The sequence below is a fragment of the Marmota flaviventris genome, chromosome 1, assembly GCF_047511675.1.
Source record: "Marmota flaviventris isolate mMarFla1 chromosome 1, mMarFla1.hap1, whole genome shotgun sequence".
NCBI lineage: Eukaryota > Metazoa > Chordata > Mammalia > Rodentia > Sciuridae > Marmota > Marmota flaviventris.
This window is the reverse complement of record NC_092498.1, coordinates 105,481,326-105,502,198: the sequence shown is the minus strand read 5'-3', so window position 1 is coordinate 105,502,198 and position 20,873 is coordinate 105,481,326. Positions and strand designations below refer to the sequence as shown.

At 39.7% G+C, this 20,873-nt stretch overlaps 1 protein-coding gene across 1 annotated transcript in view; it reads right to left on the bottom strand.

Annotated features, from left to right (window-relative positions):
- The window catches only part of Abca13 (ATP binding cassette subfamily A member 13), a 437,088-nt gene that overhangs the window by 218,790 nt on the left and 197,425 nt on the right, over window positions 1–20,873 (bottom strand). The window contains exons 36-40 of the mRNA XM_071608614.1: window positions 17,280–17,417; window positions 16,103–16,107; window positions 15,444–15,619; window positions 11,764–11,982; window positions 4,480–4,676 (exon numbers count right to left, since the gene is read on the bottom strand). Of these exons, the coding sequence (XP_071464715.1) occupies window positions 4,480–4,676; window positions 11,764–11,982; window positions 15,444–15,619; window positions 16,103–16,107; window positions 17,280–17,417 (735 nt within the window). The remainder of the gene's footprint in view (window positions 1–4,479; window positions 4,677–11,763; window positions 11,983–15,443; window positions 15,620–16,102; window positions 16,108–17,279; window positions 17,418–20,873) is intronic.

Sequence of the window (20,873 nt, the reverse complement as noted above, 5' to 3'; positions counted from 1 at the left end):
CTAAAGGTAAAGTTTATTTCAGTAACATAAAGAGAAGCTGTTCTGACTTTTAGTTTCTACTTCCCTCATTGGCTTACATTGAGCCCCATCGAACTGTTCTATCAAGTAGAACAAATGTATTGATTGATTCTGATTGCAAAAGCAAACTCTCAAAGAGATAAGGCTGAAGATGTTTTTAACCCTATTTGATTTTATATTTTTCAATAGAGAGGAAGGATTAAAAGACTATGCCTCTAATTCATTTTATAAAATCCATCTTTAAAGAAAACACAAAATATAGACCCAAGAACAGCAGGGAGGAGGGCCTACAGGGACTAGCTCTTGCTATAGATGTGTTCTAAAGACCAGGAACCATTTCTTTGCCCCTTAGTCCTTTGATGCTAAGAAAATGTGCTCGACTCCTGGCCTGGGATCAGAGGCAGGTTAGTTTCTTTGATTATAGGTCTCACGCAGTTCAGATATGTTCCCATACAATGAGGTAGTCTAAAAATAGAAGTCCACTGGAATCTAAATTTCCAAATGAGAAAGAGAAAGTAGAATGGTGGTTGCTAGGGGCTGCAGAAATGGAAAGAGGAACAGGAAGATTTTGGCTAAAGGTATAAAGTTTCAATTATGCAAGATGAATGAATTCTGGAGATCTATTGCACAGCATGATGACTATGGTTAATAATAATGCATTGTATACATGAAATTAGAACTTAAATGTTCTCAACACACACACACACACACACACACACACACAAAGTTTATGAGGCAATAGACCTGTTAATTAGCTTGACATAATTACTTCATGATATATGCATTTATGAAAACATTATGCTATATACAACAAAAGCACACAATCTGCATTGTCATATATACCTAAGTAAAGCTGGGATTGTAAATAAATAACAGATAAATTTTCAATGAACTTAAAATAGTCACAGATGTTTGAGCCATGATGGTTCCTTACTGCTGTTAGGGCAACTTGAGAAAAATCCTAAATCTCAAAGGACAATATTAATACTCTGTTTTCCCCCAAGAGACTCTTTCATTGTTTCTCTCCCTAATTCAGATGACATACTCTACCTCTTTTCCTCCAAAACCTGTAATTCCCGCATTTACCTTCTCTCATCTGTTTTAATAATAACAATGACAGCCTGTCATGGATCAAGTACCCACATAGTAGGTACTGAGTTATGCACTTTTACATATTGCACATTTACTTCTTGTAAAATCCTCTGTGATGATATAATTGTCTCAATTTGAAAATTAGATAACTGAAGCTCAGAGGAATCTGACCATTTTTCCAGGATCATACAGCAAATAAGAGCCAAGCATCAAATCCAGTACAAGGATTTAGTTGTGATATGCCAACTTGTTCTGATATCTTTTGCTTCTTAATGGATCTTTACATGAGAAGCACAGAAGTAATGGCACCAGGGCTGATCAAGAGCTCACATTGTTCCCGACTAAGTAGGAAATACACACGTGAAATTCCCAATAGATTGAGCTCACAGTGTACTGGTGTTCTGATGGAAGAATCTCTTCCTACTCAGCAGGTACCATTCATTTTTGTGCAGTGTTGGATCAATCTCACAGAGCTCTTATCAGTTACCTGAAGGTTTGGGGCTGTTTCTAGAAATGGTTATACATTTTGATTTTTGAAAATGCATTTTTCTATCAGTAACCGCCTTAACTAATCAACCTAACTAACTAATCTTAGACCCTATTGGTTTTGCACTTCAATCAATACAAGGACAATTCCAAAGAAGTCTTCCAAAGACAAAAAAAAGTGAGAAAATAATATCTAATTTATAACAAAAGAATTTGAAGAAATCTGTCTTTTAGACTTACACTGTATCTGGTTTTCTGTCTAAAGTAAACTTTCTGTTCACTACTAAAATGTTCTGTCAGCTAAACCTTTAAGCATCCATCTCTGACTTTTAAAATAAACAAGAGTAGTGGGCTTTTGGTATTTCATTTGCACAACAAGTCAGAGTGCAGAGGCAGTGTAATCTTCTTGTCTATCTCTCATCCTTCTTATGTATCAGTCCACACTTACAGAGGCAAGGAAAATGTTATTAGTCCAATCTAAATTAGAGTCATCTCAAAATGTAATCAGTTTCTCTAAGTGACATTCTGGGACTTGCACAAAAAGTTCACATTTCCTCATTTCTGCCCTTTACATTTATCCCCAAAGCCCATTTAGGCAAATGGAACAAGAAGCCTTTGCAAAGGATTGGGATCTTTGCATGCAATGTAGTCAGCCTCCTCTGGTTTCCGGGAGACCACCTGTTGCTGTCCCCCTCCCTGTCTTAGTGTCTGTGGGTTGGGCAGCAACCCAAAAGGGTCGGGTCTCAAAGTACAGAGTACTCCCGGGCTCTTTCCACCTTGACTAGATCCTACGGACCTACATCCCTAAATCTAAACCAGGCTTCCAGCCAGCCAGCTTCAAGTCTACCCCCTACACCACTCTTCCATGGCAGCATCTTTAGCAAGCTCTCCTCAGTATGGAAGCCCATGGGCCTGAGAATACCCCCCTGGGTCCCAGCATTCCACTCAGTCTCATGAACTTTGATGTGGCTGCACCCAGACTGAGGAGCCACGTGGAGCACACTTTTTCATTAATTGCCCAGCCCAAGCCCAAGCCCAAGCCCAAGCCTAGAATGGGGGGCAAAAAAAAAAAAGCCATATTTGTTTGCTTGTTATCCCTGATCCCTTCTCTATCCTCTCTTTCTAAATTTCCCCTAAAATTGTGGGACAGGAACAGGATAATTCCTTTATGCCCCATTTGAATTACCCTTCTCCCTTCTCATCTCACCCTATGGCAGGCCTTAAGTGATAGACTGGAGCCTCTATTCTAAGAGAGAATTCAATATTCTGAGTCTCTTTGGTTCTGGATGGTTAAAAAAACAAGAAAAAAGAAAAAAAAAGAAAGGTCCTTTCTTATCATTGCTTTTATTTTCCTTCAGTAACCAATCCCCCAGGATTCAGGCCAAGACTGAGGAAGATATTATGCTCAAAAAAACAAAAGCAAAAATTTAAAAAGACAGTGTGTAAGATCATGTACTAATCTTGCTTCTGAAGCTTCTAAACTTATTCACCAGCACCAAGATATGTTTCACTATTACCCATGTTTCTTTCCAAACAAGAATGTTTCTATACAAAATACTGTAGCAATGCTTCCTAGATGTCAGGGCTACACAAAGAACCAGAGGTTGGACATTAGTAACTACCCATCCAATGTCCTCCACTGAAAATAAGAAATAATAGAGATGAGAAACATGGACCCTCTAAGTCAGTAACATGAGTTTCCCCTTTCATGCAGTGAATTTTCTCTCCATTTGTGAGCCCATCACATGCCCAACTCTCCATACCTCAGTTTCCTCATCTGAGAAAAGAAGGTGTGGGGCTGGGGTTGTGGCTCAGTGTAGAGCACTTGCCTGGCATGTGTGAGGCACTGGGTTCAATTCTCAGCACCACATATAAACAAATAAATAAATGAAGGTCTATGAATAACTAATAACATTTAAAAAAAAAAAAGAAAGAAAAGCAAGTGCTAAGGTTTGGATCTTAAATGTCCCCCAAAGGCCCATGTGTTAAAGTCTTGATCCCCAGTCTGTGTCATTATTGGGAGGTGGTAAAACCTTTGGGAGATGGCACCTGGTGGAAGGAAGTTGGGAACATTCTCCTGAAGGGGACGTCAGGGCCCTGGTCCCTTCCTGTCTCCCTCATTGCTTTTTAGCCACAAGGTAAACATCTTTCTTCACCACATGCTCCCACCATGAGGAACTGTACTACAATAAGCCCAAAGCAACAGAGCCAACCAATCATGGACTGAAACCTCTGAAACCATAAGGCCAGATAGATCTTTGCCCCTTGTGTAGATCATCTCAGATATTTTCCACAGCCTCAGAAGACCCACACAGGACCGTTGATCCTAGATGATCTTTAATGTCTTCTTTAATCACCCATGCATCCACAATGAAGCACAATATGGATAAAGACAATTTCAACTGAAATCATGTATGATAATGCTCAATGCAAGTTGCATTGCTAATACTGAGAGGACAAATTACAAAGTAAGCATTCTGAGTACTACATGGCTATGATCAAACATATCTTAAAATCATCTGAAGATTTTATTTGTTCCAGAAAGAATAAGACATCCTTATTGTGGCTGGGCATGGTGGTGCACACCTGTAATCTCAGCAGCTCCAGAGGCTGAGGCAATAGGATTGCAACTTCAAAGCCAGCCTCAGCAACTTAGCAAGGCCCTAAGCAACTCAGCGAGACCCTGTCTCTAAATAAAATATTTTAAAAGGGCTGGGGATGTGGCTCAGTGAATCAGTACTCCTGGGTTCAATCCTCAGTACCTCCCCCCCAAAAAAGATATATTGTTATTGTGCAGTGACTTGATTCTCACATATAATAGCTATTCTTTCTATGTGCCACAACATTGTGGGGAGACAAAGTGGAACAAGGCCCAGGTCTTACCTTCCCTATACTTGAGCAGAATGTCCCAGAGGCTGCGCCGGGAGCAAGGGTCCACCCCACTTGTAGGTTCATCCAGAACCACTGTCCTCGATGTGCCCATGAAAGCAATGCCAATCGAGAGCTTCCTCTTCAGGCCTCCAGAGAGAGTTTGAGTTTGTTTGTGCTGATGCTGAATTAGCCCCACATCCTTGAGAGTTCTGAAACAAGAAGAACGGCTTCACTCTTCTCTCCAACACTTGAAAGCTTTGCTCTGAATTCCACTCCACCTACAAGGACTATGGTGACTGAGATATTTATAAACCACAGGTACATCAAAAAGGCTTGGATGATACATGTGCATAGGAGTCTTTACAGAGTAGCATTGCCCTTCCACATGGGCAGATGACACCACACCCCTTTGTTAAGTGTGATGCTGGTCAACAGTGTCTGCCAAGTAAGATGACTATAAAATACTTTGTCTCCTCCCCAGAGAAGCCTCTCCATTTCATTCAGACATCCTGCCAAGGGCAGACCAACATCTCCTCAATATGGTCGAATGGCTGAAGCACCAGTGTGGTCAGAAGAAGAAAAAGCTTCAGGGCTCACTTGACAAGGCCTTTAACTCTCTGGATCACTAGGTACTCAAATTGTATCTCCCTAACTTCCTAAATAATTAGGAAGTCCCAAGGACATGCCACTTACAAAATATAAATCCTCAATTTCCATTAATATAAAAATAAGCCTCTTATTCTCTCAGGGATTTTTCATTCTTGAGAGTTCCAGAAAATTTCAGATACCCAGCCTAAAGACTTCCCTGCATGAAGCTTTACCCTCCATGTCTATGGCTCCACCATCTTTTCTCACAAATAACTGCCACTCCTTACCATCATTATACTCTGTTAAGTCCACAGGAAGAGACCTACTCCTACCTCATCACCTGATTGAAGTCTCACTCCTTGTTCAAGACCCAGTTTAAGTCATGCCTCCCTGAAACATTCCCCTGAACATTCAAACCAAGTGGGTTTGATGCCCTAAGCTTCAGGACTTCTTATCACTTCCTGATAGCCAACAACTGAAGGGCCTCTCTGAACTCAGGGAGACTGTCAGACTATACAGGTGCTGTAGAATCACAGAGGTTCCACATAATCTTGAGATTCAGCAAGAGTCGAGTTTGGAAACCTTCCAGAATACTAAGCAAAGCACTGAGTGAGTCCCAAGAACTTGCTTGCCTGATGACTAAGTAAATTTTTCATGTCTGCTTTATTATTTATATATTTTCTATCCTAACACAGAAAGAGCTCTAGCTAGCTTCTTAGTGTCTAGTTTTCAGTCTATGCATTTTATATTTAGTTCAAGTTCCGAGTGTACTTTCTGCTGGTTAAATCTCAACCTAAACTTTTGGCAGTAACATATGCACCTGCTTTCTGTGTTACCCACTGTTGACAACATCCAAGTTAGAAACAGGAAGATGAATGGTTCCGTTTCAGCAGGAAACTGCTGGACCCTATACTCTACCAACATGTTCCCATCTGGGTGATTCCAATACAGCAGTGGATGTGACTCTCTCAAGCTCAGTCTGGACCCAGTAATCAGAGATCAGTCAGTAGAGAAGACAGACAAGAAAATATGTCAATAAATTGTCAAATATTCTCGAACATGCATGTTCTGATTATATTTCTACATTAAACCACCCCCCGTTTTTTTTAATTGACACAGCTCAGAATGCCTATACTACATTTTTGGGCGGACCTACAGTGCTGCCTCACTTTACACCCCAAATAGGATGAAATCCCACCTTCTCGTTATTCTTGGCATTGTGATTCAGGAGTGGTTTTGACTCTGAGACACTCTAACCTCTACCTGTGGGTCTGTCACAGCACATTCCCTGCACAGGTGCCAGGCAAGGTGTTAAGTGACGGCCCTGTGTTTCTATAATGGCTGAGGTTTGCTTTCTCTTATCCCTTAGGCAACTGGCTAGCATCAGTCTGTTTTACTCTGTGAATTTGCTTGTTTTTGATGGAAATCTGCTTTTCTAATACATTTTGAACTTTAACATATTAAAATATTTTATGGTCAAATTTATTCATCATTTTTTTTCTTAATTGGTAAAGCCAAGAGTGATAGACAGTAACAATGAGGTAGAGAGAATAAGTATGAATCTATTTTATTTGAGTGCATTTTATAAATTCTTTCAAGATTGCACAATGTTATCTACAAGTGCTGGGTGTTTACAATGTACATTTGGGGATAGGAACAACAACAAAGCATAGTTCCTTCTTTAGGAGATCAGCATCCTGTGAAGACATCATATACACACACCCAACTAGAACACAAGGAGAAGAAACATAGTGCCATGGGTAACCCATAAGAGACTGTGAGTTATTGGTCTTGAGAAGTCTAGCTTGAAGTACAAGTTTCTATTCACATCAAAATATACTAGAATTTAATCACGGGTTTGAAGAATGTCATTTATTCAATTTGTAAATTTATAACTTTTTAAATGTTAAAAACTTTTAGCACTTATCCTGGTTAATCATAATTAACATTTATTACACATACATTCTATGCCAGGTTTTGTTTTAACTGCTTTGTGCATATAAATAAATATATTCTACACAACTTTCCAAAATGGTTCTTCCTATTGTTGGAGCCATATAATATTTGGGAAACCAAAGGTAGAGAGAGTATATATTGCAAACAGATTTCTAAGCAAATGGCAGGGCTGGATTTAAACCTAGCAATCTAAAGCCAGACTGTGCCATTATAGCATACAGGCATCCACTGGGTCACTGTGACACCCATCAGACATAGCTGTTAATGATCCCACTCTTGCTATGGACTATAGTCCTTTTTCAAGGATATTATGCTTATTTTACCAGAACAAAGTATGGAGCCTGATGACTTAATTTGTACCCATGGTATACCCATTAACATCAACAGAGGTCTAAAGACTTGACTTGTTCTCCAGGAAAGGATATATTCCTAGGACTTTAAGTCACAAGGTGTTGTCTGGAGAGACTAAAACATTGCCTCAAGAGCTGTAAAGTCCAGCCATTTCCATTTCATTGGTTTCTGGTTGTGGTTCAGCTACTTTGATCAAATTTAAAGATTAGAGAAATATTATGGTTTGGATCTGCAATGTCCCCAAGAAAGTTCATTTGTGAAATCATGGTCCCCAAAATAGCAAGGTTCAGAGGTGGGAGGTTTTAGGACATGACTGGATAGTAAGGGTCATAATAAGATTAATCATTTGATGTATTAATGATTTGAATAGATTAACAGGTGGTAACTGAAGGTGAGTGGGGTGTGGCTGGAGGAGGTAGGTCACTAGTAGCATTGCCTTGGGAAGTAATATCTTTCCCTCTTCCCTCTCTCTATTTTCCTCCTTTCCCATTGCCATGCCCTTCCACCATGATGTTCTGCTTCACAATTGGTTGACCAACTTCATTGTTCTGGGCCTAGAACCATTCAGTTGCTCTACCATGTACTGAGACCTCTGAAATTATAAGCCAAAATAAATATTTTCTCTTTTAAGTTGTTCTTGTCAGATATTTTAGCTAGAGCAATGAAAAGCTGATTAATACAAGCAGAAAACAATTTGCAAATATTGGTCAAATATTTTTACTTGATAATTTTTCTTGAAAAATCCAAGGTTATAGAGGGGCTAGTATTTTGTTTTAATTATTGATCAGTCACATACCAAAAAGAAGCAAATACTTTCTGCAAATTTAAATTTCAAATTCCTTCTCAAAAGAACATGAAAACTCTCTAATTGAGAATATTGCTAAGCAGCAGGAAAAGAAGGAAAGGACTTTCTCTCATATTGACTCCACTTATCTACTGGGGACCCTGTTTTAGAGGTTTCACTTCAAGCGTCTGTTCAACAATTTATTCGGCAAACATTTAGTGAACCCCTACAATGTGTGGTGCCTGCCATCTGCTTGGCTAGAGAAATAAATCGAATCCTATTTATAGTTTTTAAAAATATATGTGAAGAAATAAGACAGGAAAGTATAGTAAAATATGAGAAAGGTAATAGTAAAGCCCCAGGCATTGTGGGAACTTTAAATCTAGTATAGAGCATTCTCCATTCACCTTCACCAGTCCCAATGACTCACGACCAAGGCAGACCCTAGACCTTGTCTTTCCAGCTACCATAGTTCCTCCAGTGTCTCAATTCTGTGAATTCTTTTCTGATCACATCTATATTTAAAACCCCTCTCTCTACTCAGCAATCAACTTTACTCCACAAAAATCAATTTTTCATTGTTCCTCTTCCCTTGAGGTCCTTCTTCCCCTCACTTCCAAGTTTTTAAGTCCATGGACATCAATGTAATAACTTCTTTGCATGCACCCTTAACCCTGAAAAATGTTTACGCTGAATACAGGCTCCCTTTACCTTCTGCTATCTGACATGAATCAATTGCCTTGCTTCTTGCTATCTTACCTGAACCAACTGTGCTCTCAGGATAGCCAATTGCCAGCTCTTCTTCTAGGACCCTTTCCCTGTCCTCTATAGGTAGTGTTCCACCAAGCCTCTAGGGCATCCCAATTACCCATTCTCTGCTGAACCACACTCAGCAATGTACAGATATGTTACTGTGCGTTGTGTCTTTGAAGCATCCTTCTCTTGACCTCAATTTTCCATTCTGGTACCATCCCATTTATTTTCTCCCTTTTGCAGAAAAAATCCTGGGAAAATGTATTGTTACCAACTTTCTCCCCAATTTTCTCCTTCCCTTTTCTCTTTAATTGACTTGAGTAAGATTTTCACCCCTAGCACAGTACTGACATGGCTTTTCTGGAGGATGCTAAAGACGTCTGCATGCTAGCCCCAAAGGTCACTTCTCAGTCTTCCTCACACTTGGCCTGCAAAGCACTGATGCACTGATCTTCTTCCTCCTCAGTGGGCCTAGTCCACTCTTTTTTCTTCCTCCTTCTTTCTTGCTTTCTCTTGCCTTTTGACTTGTTCCTCCTCATTTGTCCATCACTGTATCATTGTGTCCAGACTCAGTCCACTGTCCTCTCTCCCTCCGCTCTACCTGCACATACGCCCTCATTGATCTTGTTACTACCACCAACCTGAGTTCCATAGTGTAGGCCAGAACTCTAAAGGGTAACATTAACCACATAACATCTCATTGATTCAAAACCCTGACATGTTCCTCTCTTGACTATTCATCTTCTCCAGGCCAAAATAAAGGCCAAAAAAAAAATTAACAACATGTCTCTTGACAAATGTTCACTCTAAAGCTTCTGCGAGGGACGCCACTCTCTTGAGCTCACATTTTAATTAAGCTAGACATTATGGAAAACAAGGGGTGCTACAGGACACTAATAAGGAGCATGTTGGTTCTAAATCCAATGTTTTCGGTTTTCCCTCCCTCTAATTGAGAACTACTGTCCTAGAACATGATCTCATTCTGATTGCTTTTGCAAAATTGGCTTTGTTGCCAGGTAACATGCTGTGCATTGATAACCATTAAGGTTGCCTGGTACCCAATAAGATGAAGCCAATGTAGCATTGTTAGGTGCATGATTTAAACCGCCAATCACGATCACTGTAGAGTTTACTATAGCCCAGGGTAGACACAATATTTTAAATTAAAATAAGTGACCTGTGACTTTTAATATAAGAAATTTGGTTGTACTTAACCAATTTGTTATTTTGTAATATGTAGACCATACAATGTCTAGTCATTTCTTATTAAGTATCTACTCAAATTTAAGACAGGCTTACATAGTAAAAAGTGAACATTTTTCCCTGTACATTCAAGAGTCCATTGTTACTTACACTATAACTATTCGTATTCACTTTCTGAAGACATCATAGGTATGAACGAGCCCACTGTTCAGTAGAGAATGCCTTTCTCACGTGCCAAGAAGGTGAATTTTAAGAGGGGAAAAGGGCCAGACATGGTGGCACTCACCTGTAATTCCAGTGGCTCAGGAGGCTGAGGCAGGAGGAAAAGCCCTAAGCAATTTAGCAAGACTCTATTTCAAAATTTAAAAACATAAAAAGGGCTAGGGCTAGGGATGTGGCTCAGTGGTTAAGCACTGGTTAAGTGGTTAAGTTAAAACTAGTGCAGCAAAGTATTTCTGGAGAAGCAGTTTGCCACCTTCCAGTGCTGTTCTATAATCACTAACAAATCATCTTCATTTCCCAAACCACTGGAACTTACTAAGAAATGTCCATTTTGTAGTCAAGGGAACACCACCAGAAAGAGAATACCCTTTGGAGAATACCCTTTGGAGAATACCCTTTCCCTTACCTGGCACTTCTCCAGAGGCCCCCATCTCTCATGCTACAGCCGAGAAACCATCCCAAAGGAAAGGCACCAGAATGACCTGGCATCCGAGAGTCTTGGTATACTCACGTTGCCTGTATGAACTGCATGGATCCGTTGCCCTGAGCTTCAGTTTCCTCATCTATAAACTGGAGACAGCCCTCTCTGCCTCCCAGGGAAGAGACACTGCTCTGAGACCACACATGTGGTCACTCTCAGTACAGGTCACCCCTTTAGCACTTCCTTCCAAAGACATGCTAAGGGATCCCACCAGCCTTCCCCTTCCTCAAATTTCTTCTGCTCACTTTTGCAAAGCTTATGTTCTCCCACCAACCCAATTCACCACCTTCTCTTCCCTGGATCTCTGTCATAGCTGCCTAAGAACCCCATCTTTCAGTCCATGTTCCACAATCCTCTTTGATCCAACCCAGGTTATTCTCCTCAGTTTGCAGTGGCCTATGACAGTGTGATTTACATTCTTGTGCCTGGTCTCAGATGTACTATCTGTGCTCCTTCCATCTGGTCTCCCCTGTGACTATGGCATCTGCTATAGTGTAGCAAAACCTACCTTCTAGATCTGAAGCCAAGCACAATCCCCTGCTCTTTAACACCTGTAAGTGCACTACACAGTTCTAACTCCTTGCTGTGACTAACAAGGTTCTTTACAACCAGTTCTCCTGCTTGCTTCTGTGTTATTTTTATTTTAGGATACCCCTGGGAACCCTTAGCTCCAGACACATAAAATTCCTCCAGCAGCTTATCCACACTTTTCCACATTTGCTCAGCTCTTCCCCACTTCAAAGACATAGCAGATCAAATACAGTACCTTCCCTGGAAAGCCTTCCCTGATATTCCCTGTATTTGTGGGTGTCTTAATTCTATGGTTGAGAACCATTTGCTAAATGTCTTCCTCCCATAAACACAGGCATAGCTGATTTTTTAATGTGTCTCTTTCTACACTCTTCACTTATAGAACTAGGTAAGGACAGGAGGAGTGAAGAGACTACTGTTTACTAACTTGTTGACTTGCTGCTGTAGCTCCTTCTGGGTCCACCCAGGTGCCTTTATGGAAGCAAAGAGTAGGAGATGTTCCCGGACGGTGAGATTGGCAAATAGGACGTCCTGCTGTGGACACACCCCCAGCTCCATCCTGACCCGGGACAAGTCTGTCTGCAGATTCTTTCCATTGATCATGATGGCCCCAGAAGTGGGAGGATAGAGCCCTGTCAACATGGATCTGCCAGAGAAAACAAATTAGCATGGATAAAAGTGATGCTGAGACTCTGAACATTGATGATCCAATCAACTCCCAGATGATACGTGCATTCTGTGAAGAACCAACAGTTTCTACATCCGCAGTTAAAGGTTCTAAGGAGGTTCAGGGGACATTGGTTGATTAATCTTGGAAATGTGAGCATATGATCATGTCTATACCCCCATATGGAGCACTGTGATCATAGAGCACTAAAGTTGTATCAGACTTTCAGATGAAAATCCAACTTTATTTGTATACAAAAGGAATCAAGCTAAAGAAATAACATATTTACCTAGGTCCTCGTAACTGAACATGAGCAAACAGAAATGTCAACCTAGATTTCCAATCTGTGGCCAGTCCTCCTCCTGCTTTCACCAGGCTATTTGCCCCTATCAAATCCACAAGAGTTGAGTGATCCATTACCCAATACTCACTTATCTGACTTCTCCAAGCTGAGGATTGCCTAGTTCTGCTTCCTCATTTCAACTGTTTATAAAATGTTAAGAATTCACCTATATTAGGACTATCAAATATAATCCTAAGTATTTATGCAAGAGAAATTAAAACATGGCCATATGAAGGTACGTACATGAATATTCATAGCAGCTTTGTTCACAGTCACTAAAAACTGGGAACAGGCTCAATTGTAACCAACAGATGAAAACATGACCAAACTGTGGAGTCTCCATACAATGGAATACCACCCATCAATCATAAGGCCAAGCTGCTGATAGACTGCAACCAGGTGTGAATGGGCTAAGCAAAAAAAAAAAAAAAAAAAAACAGGCACAATTCCATGTGTAACAGATTCTAGAATAATTTATGGGGACATAAGATAATGTCTGTGTTCCCATGTAATACACTGTGAACACAGATCATTCTTGCAGATGAAAATCCAATTTTACTTTTATAGAGGAAAAGTCAGTATCCTTAGAAGTTGGTTCCATAACTCCTCATGAATATTAAAACCCTCAGATGCTCAAATACCTTATATAAAATGGAGTCTGAGGTAGGAGGAAGGACGTCCTGCCTTAGTAACTTAGTGAGGCCCAAAGTAATTTAACAAGAACCTGTCTCAACATAAAATAAAAAGGACTGGGGATGTGGCTCAGTGTTTAAGTACCTCTGGGTTAAATCCCTAGTTAACCCCTTACTCCACTCCCCCCAAAAAACACACAATGTAGTGTTTTGAAATAACCTATGCAACCCTCCCATATCATTTAAATCATCTCTAGATGACTTTAATACTTATACAATGAATATGGTGTATAAAATAGTTATCATATTATATTGTTTAGGAAATAATGACAAAAAGTCTGTACCTATTCAGTACAGAGGCAATTTTTTTCTCAATTTTTAAAAAATTTTTTTAGTTGTAGATGGACACCATACCTTTATTTGTTTCTATTTTTATGTGTTGTCGGGGATTAATCCCAGTGCCTCACGCATGCTAGGCAAGCGCTCTACCACTGAGCCATAACCCCCACCCTCTCAAATATTTTTGACCTGCTATTGATTGAATCTGAGGGTGAGGAGCCCATGGATATGGGGAACCAACTATACATATTCTGTAGGAGTCTCCAAGAGGTTTGTTTTTAATGGTGAAGACTGAGCTCATTAGTGGGCCTCTTGGATTATCATTAAGCCCTGCTGTAAAGACAGAAGCACTGCACAGGACTGAACATGCACTTCCCAGGTTCACTAGCTGCAGCCTAGTCAGCAAGCCTTGAATCTTCAGGGAACTCCAAATTTAATTCTCATCATTCTGTTAAACAAGTACACCAAGCTTTCCTGGGCAGAACTGTACATTAGTAAAAGCAAGATGTAGAATGCTAGCTTTGGGAATTATCTGTATAACTTGTGCTTCCCCAATTTGCAAACACTAAAAGAAGTCTCAGAGAGTTTTTTGATTCTATTCCAATATTTTTTTCCCATGAGATTTCTTCCCCTCCACCCCCTCTGGGGATTGAACCCAAGGTTGCTTAGCCACTAAACCACTAAGCCACATTCATGGCCCTTTTTATTTTTTATTTTGAGAAAGGGTCTCACTAAGTTGTTTAGGGCCTCAATAAGTTGCTGAGGCTGGTTTTGAACTTGTGGTCCTCCTGCCTTGGCCTCCTGAGTCCCTGGGATTGTAGGCAGTGACCAGCCCATATATAGATTCTGAAGCCTTGTATATATAAATTTTCTGTCTTTCATAATAAGCTTGAGGCAAATCCTTTGCATTATCTTCATACTTTAGTCCTATATATTTAGTGACAAAAGGGATATGATTGTTTTTAAGAGAAATCCGATAATTTCAGTGGGATAACCTTTAGCATACCACCTGTTCTACCGCCAGCTCAGAACTATGACTATTTGAATTTATTGCTTGTCCAGGGTCACATAATTCGATTCTTTAATCGAATCTAGACCCCTGGACCCTAAGCCAAAAACCAAATCTCAATAAAAAAGCAAACAAGAAGCAGAATATGGAAAAAAATAATTAAAATGATTAAACATTTGCAAATATAGTTCTGCTATTGAAAAAATCGAAATTATCTTGCCCTCTAGAAAAAGAAAAAAAAAAGAAAGTATCAAAGGATTTTCCAAAACTAAAGTAAAATATAATAAATTATTTGTAGGAAATACAAGAAGAAATATTTTTTAAAAAATCCATCCACTGGAAATGGAGAAAATCTTACTGACTGAAATAAACCAGATGTAGACTATCAAGGGTTGAATGTTTTCTCTCACAGGTGGAAGCCAGAACAAAATAATGGAAAGAAGGAAGCTGGGGAGCAGAAAGCACAAAGATTATCGGGAAGATCAGTGAAGTAGGAGGAAAACTAGAAGGAGGGAAGAAGGAAGGGAAAGAAATATGAAAACGATTCTGACAGACTCGTGTTTATATATATATATATATATATATATACATACATACATATATACATACATACATATATATACACATATATATGTATATATATAAATATATATATTTTCACCTTTGTGTACATATGTAAAGTACCAGTCAAAAATAAATAAAGGAGTGAAAGGAAGATCAGTAGAGGAAGGAGAAAAAGGGGAGGGAAAAGGAAAGGAAAGAGGAGACAAAATGGGGATCAAAATCAAATTCTTTGTGCATATAATTTTGTTAAAAAGAATCCAAACACTATGTATAATTATAATGATCTGATAAAAACATTAACAGATTGACTTGGTTAAAAAAAAAAAAAACCTCCATGCATCCCATCCTTCCTCAGAAGCTACTCGAGGTCTAAAATGTAATTGGGTAATTGTGCGACATAGAGCCGCTCTGGGGAGAAGGCTCTGACTCTCTCCTGTGTCACTGAACTCTGAACTGGACTAAAAAAATACAAAGAAAAGAAAAGGAGTAAAAGAAATCAGACCTTCGGTGTCATGGGTAAACTGGAAACAAAGGAAAGCAAATTGGGACGCACATGATGGTGGTTTTCCCGGCACCGTTGGTCCCCAGCAGTGCAGTGATTTGGCCTCTGTGAAAGGTGAGGGTGAGGTCTTGGACAGCCACCTTGTGGCCCTCATGCTCCTTAGTCACAGACAGCAGAGTGACTCCTGGGGCATCTCCTTCAAGCTCTCCTCTGCTTTGCGGCAATGACTCTGTGAGAAAGATGCAAATTCTTTCTGAAATGATTTCAAAAGCACCCCCAGAAAAACATTTACACTTATTGTTGCATTGTTTTCTTTAGAATTGAATTCTAATTCTGTGACATGCAAAGCAGTTCAAAAATCCTTATTCAAAGCAAAAAGAAAGTTACTTGATGGCAGAAATTAAGTGAAATCACAGATGACAGTTTTGAACCCTTATGAGAAATAATTTGTAGAAAATACAAAAATAAAGACACACACATGTATTTCTTGATGTAGAGAAAAGAACAAGGCAGGTGAGTTACACAGCAAAAGGTCCATAAGAAATATTCTGCTTGATGAGAGTTGATAGGTATTGGTTAATCTATTCCAAATTTTCTAAAAGATTCATGTTTTACTAGTTTAATCAGAAAAAAATTACTCCCAATATTAACTCATAGCACACAAACACCATGATGGTGTGGGAGACCAACCTTGCATGTGACTGAGTCACACTCCCTGGCTGGGTGCTGAGGCACTCAGTCACAGAAATGTGGCAGAGCTCTCCTCACCCTTCTTGGGTTTGAGGGACGGTGCCTCATGCATGGGTGTATCTTGCTACAGCCCCATGGATTTAGCTACGCTCACCTGTTCCTTTGTAATATTACCCCTTGCCCTGTTTAGGATAGAATCTTCCATGGAAGTGCCTTGTGTGTGTCCCCTTCTCTTACTGTGCCCTTGTGTGTGGCCTATCCAGATGTCAGTCAACCTGCTGACGTGGACATCATGAAGATAGACTCAGCCCCCTGAAACCTGCCCCTTGCCTCATTTGAATAGCTTCTCCTCAATAAAAGGGGTCAGCACGTGTTCTCTCTCTCTCTCTCTCTCTCTCTCTCTCTCTCTCTCTCTCTCTCTCTCTCTCTTCCTGCAGACCTTTAAGGTCAGAGGAGCCCTCATAGCAACCCCATTGAAAAAGGTATTTGTGTCTCTTGTGTGGTTTTATGTGCAGCCCAGTCAGCCCAGTTTACCTGGAGTGACCTCTGAGCCTTTTGGTTGTGAGAACAGAAACCCAGCATGATGGGAACTTGCAACTCCATGGGTGGTGCACCCATCTGAGTGGTCCTTTTGTAGAAGTATCCATGTGTCTGGCCACAGGAATGGGCTGTGACTAGAATACAGCGATATGAGAACAGTCCTTCCCTCATCTCCTTAGAGCAGTTTACCCTAAGAGGATTATCCATTGGTAAGTGGCATTGATATTCTCTCACAGAAACATGGAACAAGCTGGAATGTGTGAAATCACTTTGACATGTTTAAGTGTACCACACCTGGCAACTGCTTTGCTTTGCTTTTATTTTTTTTTCAATGTCCTTCATTTTTGGACAGATGCTTCAGTTTTACCAAATTATTAGAGATGCACAAATACAAATGAAACATAGAATACAGAGAGGGGAGTGCTCAGAATAATAAGTAATGTGAATATTCTGGGGTTCCTGGCCTCATGCGGACAAGATATGTCCAGGAGACAGTGTCTCGCACTTTAGTCCTGCAGCTGTTTCTGAACCCAAGACAGTCTGAAAGTGAGTTTCTAAGAATCAGTTCTAAGTTCTAAAGGCTCACCCAAAAGTGAATTTCAAAAATCAAAATTGACCAGAATACAAATGCATCTAATGTTGCTACGCCTTCCATACCTGGATTGTCAAAGTTCCCATTGAAGAAGAACAAACTAGAACTTAGAGAGCGTCGCTGTTTCTCCACCAAGCCACATATACTCTTCCAATATGATGCAGTGAAGGGGAAATACCATGGTTTCCTTGAACCAAAAGTTCCTAAAAATTGAATTAACATGAACATAATTATTTTCTATGTAAATGAAGACTCCATAATAGAATACCTTTGCATATTTTCTTTTTTTTTTTAATTAATTTTTTATTGTTGGCTGTTCAAAACATTACATAGTTCTTGATATATCATATTTCACAATTTGATTCAAGTGGGTTATGAGCTCCCATTTTTACCCCATATACAGATTGCAGAATCACATCAGTTACACATCCATTGATTTACATATTGCCATACTAGTGTCTGTTGTATTCTGCTGCCTTTCCTATCCTCTACTATCCCCCCTCCCCTCCCCTCCCCTCCCCTCTTCTCTCTCTGCCCCCTCTACTGACATGCATATTTTCAATATGCATCCCACGCATAAACCAGTGATATCCTGAATCAGTGTATTAGCTTTGAAGGAAGCCCTAAATCTCCTAAGGTCCAAGTCAGGGCCATCTGCTAGGACCCACTCACATCCAGTCCCACTAGGAGACTTTGAGAAGTGCTCAATAAACCTTTTTTTGAATAATTGTTGATTCTTCCCCAGAGTAAAGTCTCATCCCTGCCCCCACATTGCCACTTTATTTCCTTATTACTCATCTCATGCCGATCTTTGATGTTTGCATGGATTACTGGATAAGAGGAGGAGCATAAAGTAAGTAACTGAAAGAATAAATCAATTAAAACTCCCACAAAGAAGAATAATTCATAATGCTAACATTTCCATATGAAATGTATCAACATTCTTCAAACGTATTCTTCAAATTCATTTCAGTCCATTTAACAGCCACTTTGCCCTCATTAGAAGTTGAAATGAAAGGGGATTTAATTATTAACACTTTTCAATTTTCTTTAATGCATCTATTCTAGCTTAAGTGTGATGAGTGCAACTAACCTAAAGGCCTAAATTCTACAAGTGATTGGAATACAAAAGGTTTATGTGAAAACTAGTTTTGCACTTTGACCACCAAGCAAAAGAGAAATATGCAAGTGTTTACATAGTCTAATCAGATTATTCAAAAAGGTGGTCATATACTCCAAGGGGAATGATGGACCTATCATCTTTGGAAAAGGAAGGGAGTGTGTAGTGTTGTTATTGGGTCTAGTATTGACCATTAGCTGTGGGCTGACTTGTGTCCCCCAAAATCCACCATTGAAGCGCTAACCCTCAGGAGTTCAGAATGTGACTGCATTTGGAAAGATGATCTTTAAAGAAGTAATGAAGGCAAAAGGTGAGTCCTATTCCAAGGAGACTGGTGCTTTGTGAGAAGAGGAAATTGGAGATTGAGGACACAGGAAGAAGACAGCCATTTACAAGCCAAGGAGAGAGAAATCAACCCTGCTAACACATTTGTCTTCCAGTCTCCAGAACTATGAGATGATAAATGGTTGTTATTTAAGGCATCCAGTCTGTGGTATTTTGTTACAGTTGACTGAGCAAACTATTGCAGGCTGGGTTCTCAAAGAACCTAACAAACTAAGCATCATCCCTAGGTAGAAAGAGGATGCGTCCATCTGGGTAAGTAGTTCACATCATATAGCATTCCTCTGGCTCTCTCTGCTTTAAGTGCTGTCCAGAGTCTTTATCTGGATTAATTTACATGGTTCTGCAACCACAGATATAACATTACCACTTCTGTCTTCCTATCAGAAAGGAAGAGACAGCAAGGCTTGTCCAAGGACACATAGTTGATGCTCTTAGAAGCCACACACTGGCTGGTCTCCCTTTTCATGCCTATCTGAGCACACAGGTGCAAGGCAAGCAGATATTGACATGTTCCTTCAAACAAGTTGCCCTTGCCTAAAACAAGCAAACTGACTCACCCTAGTCCTAGGACTCCAGTTTTTTTTTTAACTGCCAATTGCAGTATAAGCCCGTGTTCACACACATGTGAACAATTCACATGTGGAAGTAAAAGGAGATAATAAATAAGCAAACAAGTACATCAGGAAAATTTTTGTGCAAATGTTGGCTGCTGTCTTGGCCCTCCCACTTGTTCATGAAGCAGCCCCTTTCTTGCTAAGGGGTAACCTAGGTTAGTGTGCAAGTCACTGTCATGGACAGTGTGGGTGGGCATCACCTTCACAGTAGCAAATCCATAATAAGACTCAAACACTTTGGAATTGAGTTAGCAATCAAAATCCTCTGAATCTAGAAGACAAAATGATTAAAAAAAATGGGTACCTACATCTGAGTGCAAACATTTATAGTTTGTAGTTTCATTTATAATGGGAAAAAGGCAGAAATTATTTAAACTTGCAAAGAGGAAGGTGCACAAAATTATTTCTTTCATTTGATGACATATTGAACAGCCATTAACAATATTTTTAAAGATGTGGATAAATGCTTCTAATGATACTATCTTTTTAAAAAGAGAGAAACATATATACAATATGAACCCAGCTATGTGCAGAAAAGTATCTGAAAAAAGAATAGAAAAGATATTATTAGCTCTGTTCAGTGAGATTGGAGATAATTGAATTTTTTCTCTCCGCTTATTCATAAATGCAAGTACTTTTAAAACATTTCATAATAAGCATAGATCCATCTGAAATATTACAATGCAAGTTTTTAGAATCAACAGTTTTTAGAACAGTACCTCTGGCAACTGCTTTGCTTTGTACCTCTATGCAGATTCTAGAGGGGCAACTAGGTGCAATTTGCCTTTCCAAAGGAAGCAATCGAATATCTTCACGTTTGTTGTGCCACAAAAACAAGACCTCAGCTCTGCTCTACTTTAAGTGGAAGTTATACAAAGACATTTTATGTTTCTCAATCTTTGGGCCATTACTGAAAGAGATTATCACCATACATGTGGGCACACAAATGCACATTCATATGTACACACATGAACATAAGTATACATACACAAGCACAACTACAATAATTTCAGGAGTCATGACACTCCTTTAATGGAACAAAAATGCTGTTTTTTAATTGATGATGACCTCATTTACTCATTTGAGTTCTGGGAAATCACACCACCCTCCAGCCCTACTCATGGTGGGGATGTTTGCTGACAATAGATAATGAGTACTCTGAATGATGGCAGAAAAAGAGGAGCTCATTTTTCTCCCAGGACCCACAGTTCCAGCCCAAGAATGAACAGAGCTCCTAAGGCTGCAGTATCATGGCAATAAATCTCAGGAGATCACCTGAATTTGGAACATCTGACGCCTTGTCTTGCTGTTCTCCAGTTTGCTTCTTTCTGTTCCAGAGAGATGTCACCTACTATACAGAATCAATTAATCATTCTCTGGTGGTATAAGGGTCAAGCTAAAGAATCAGGCACAGAACTCACCTTCTTATGACTTTCATTCTAGTGAAGATGACCAAACAATGTTATTGAGAGGAAATCAAGGTGATAAGTATTACAATTGCAGAATTTCCATCAACACTAGCCTGCTTCCATGGAACCAGGCTCTTTGAGCGGAGGACAAGACTTGAGAAAGAAGAGGCA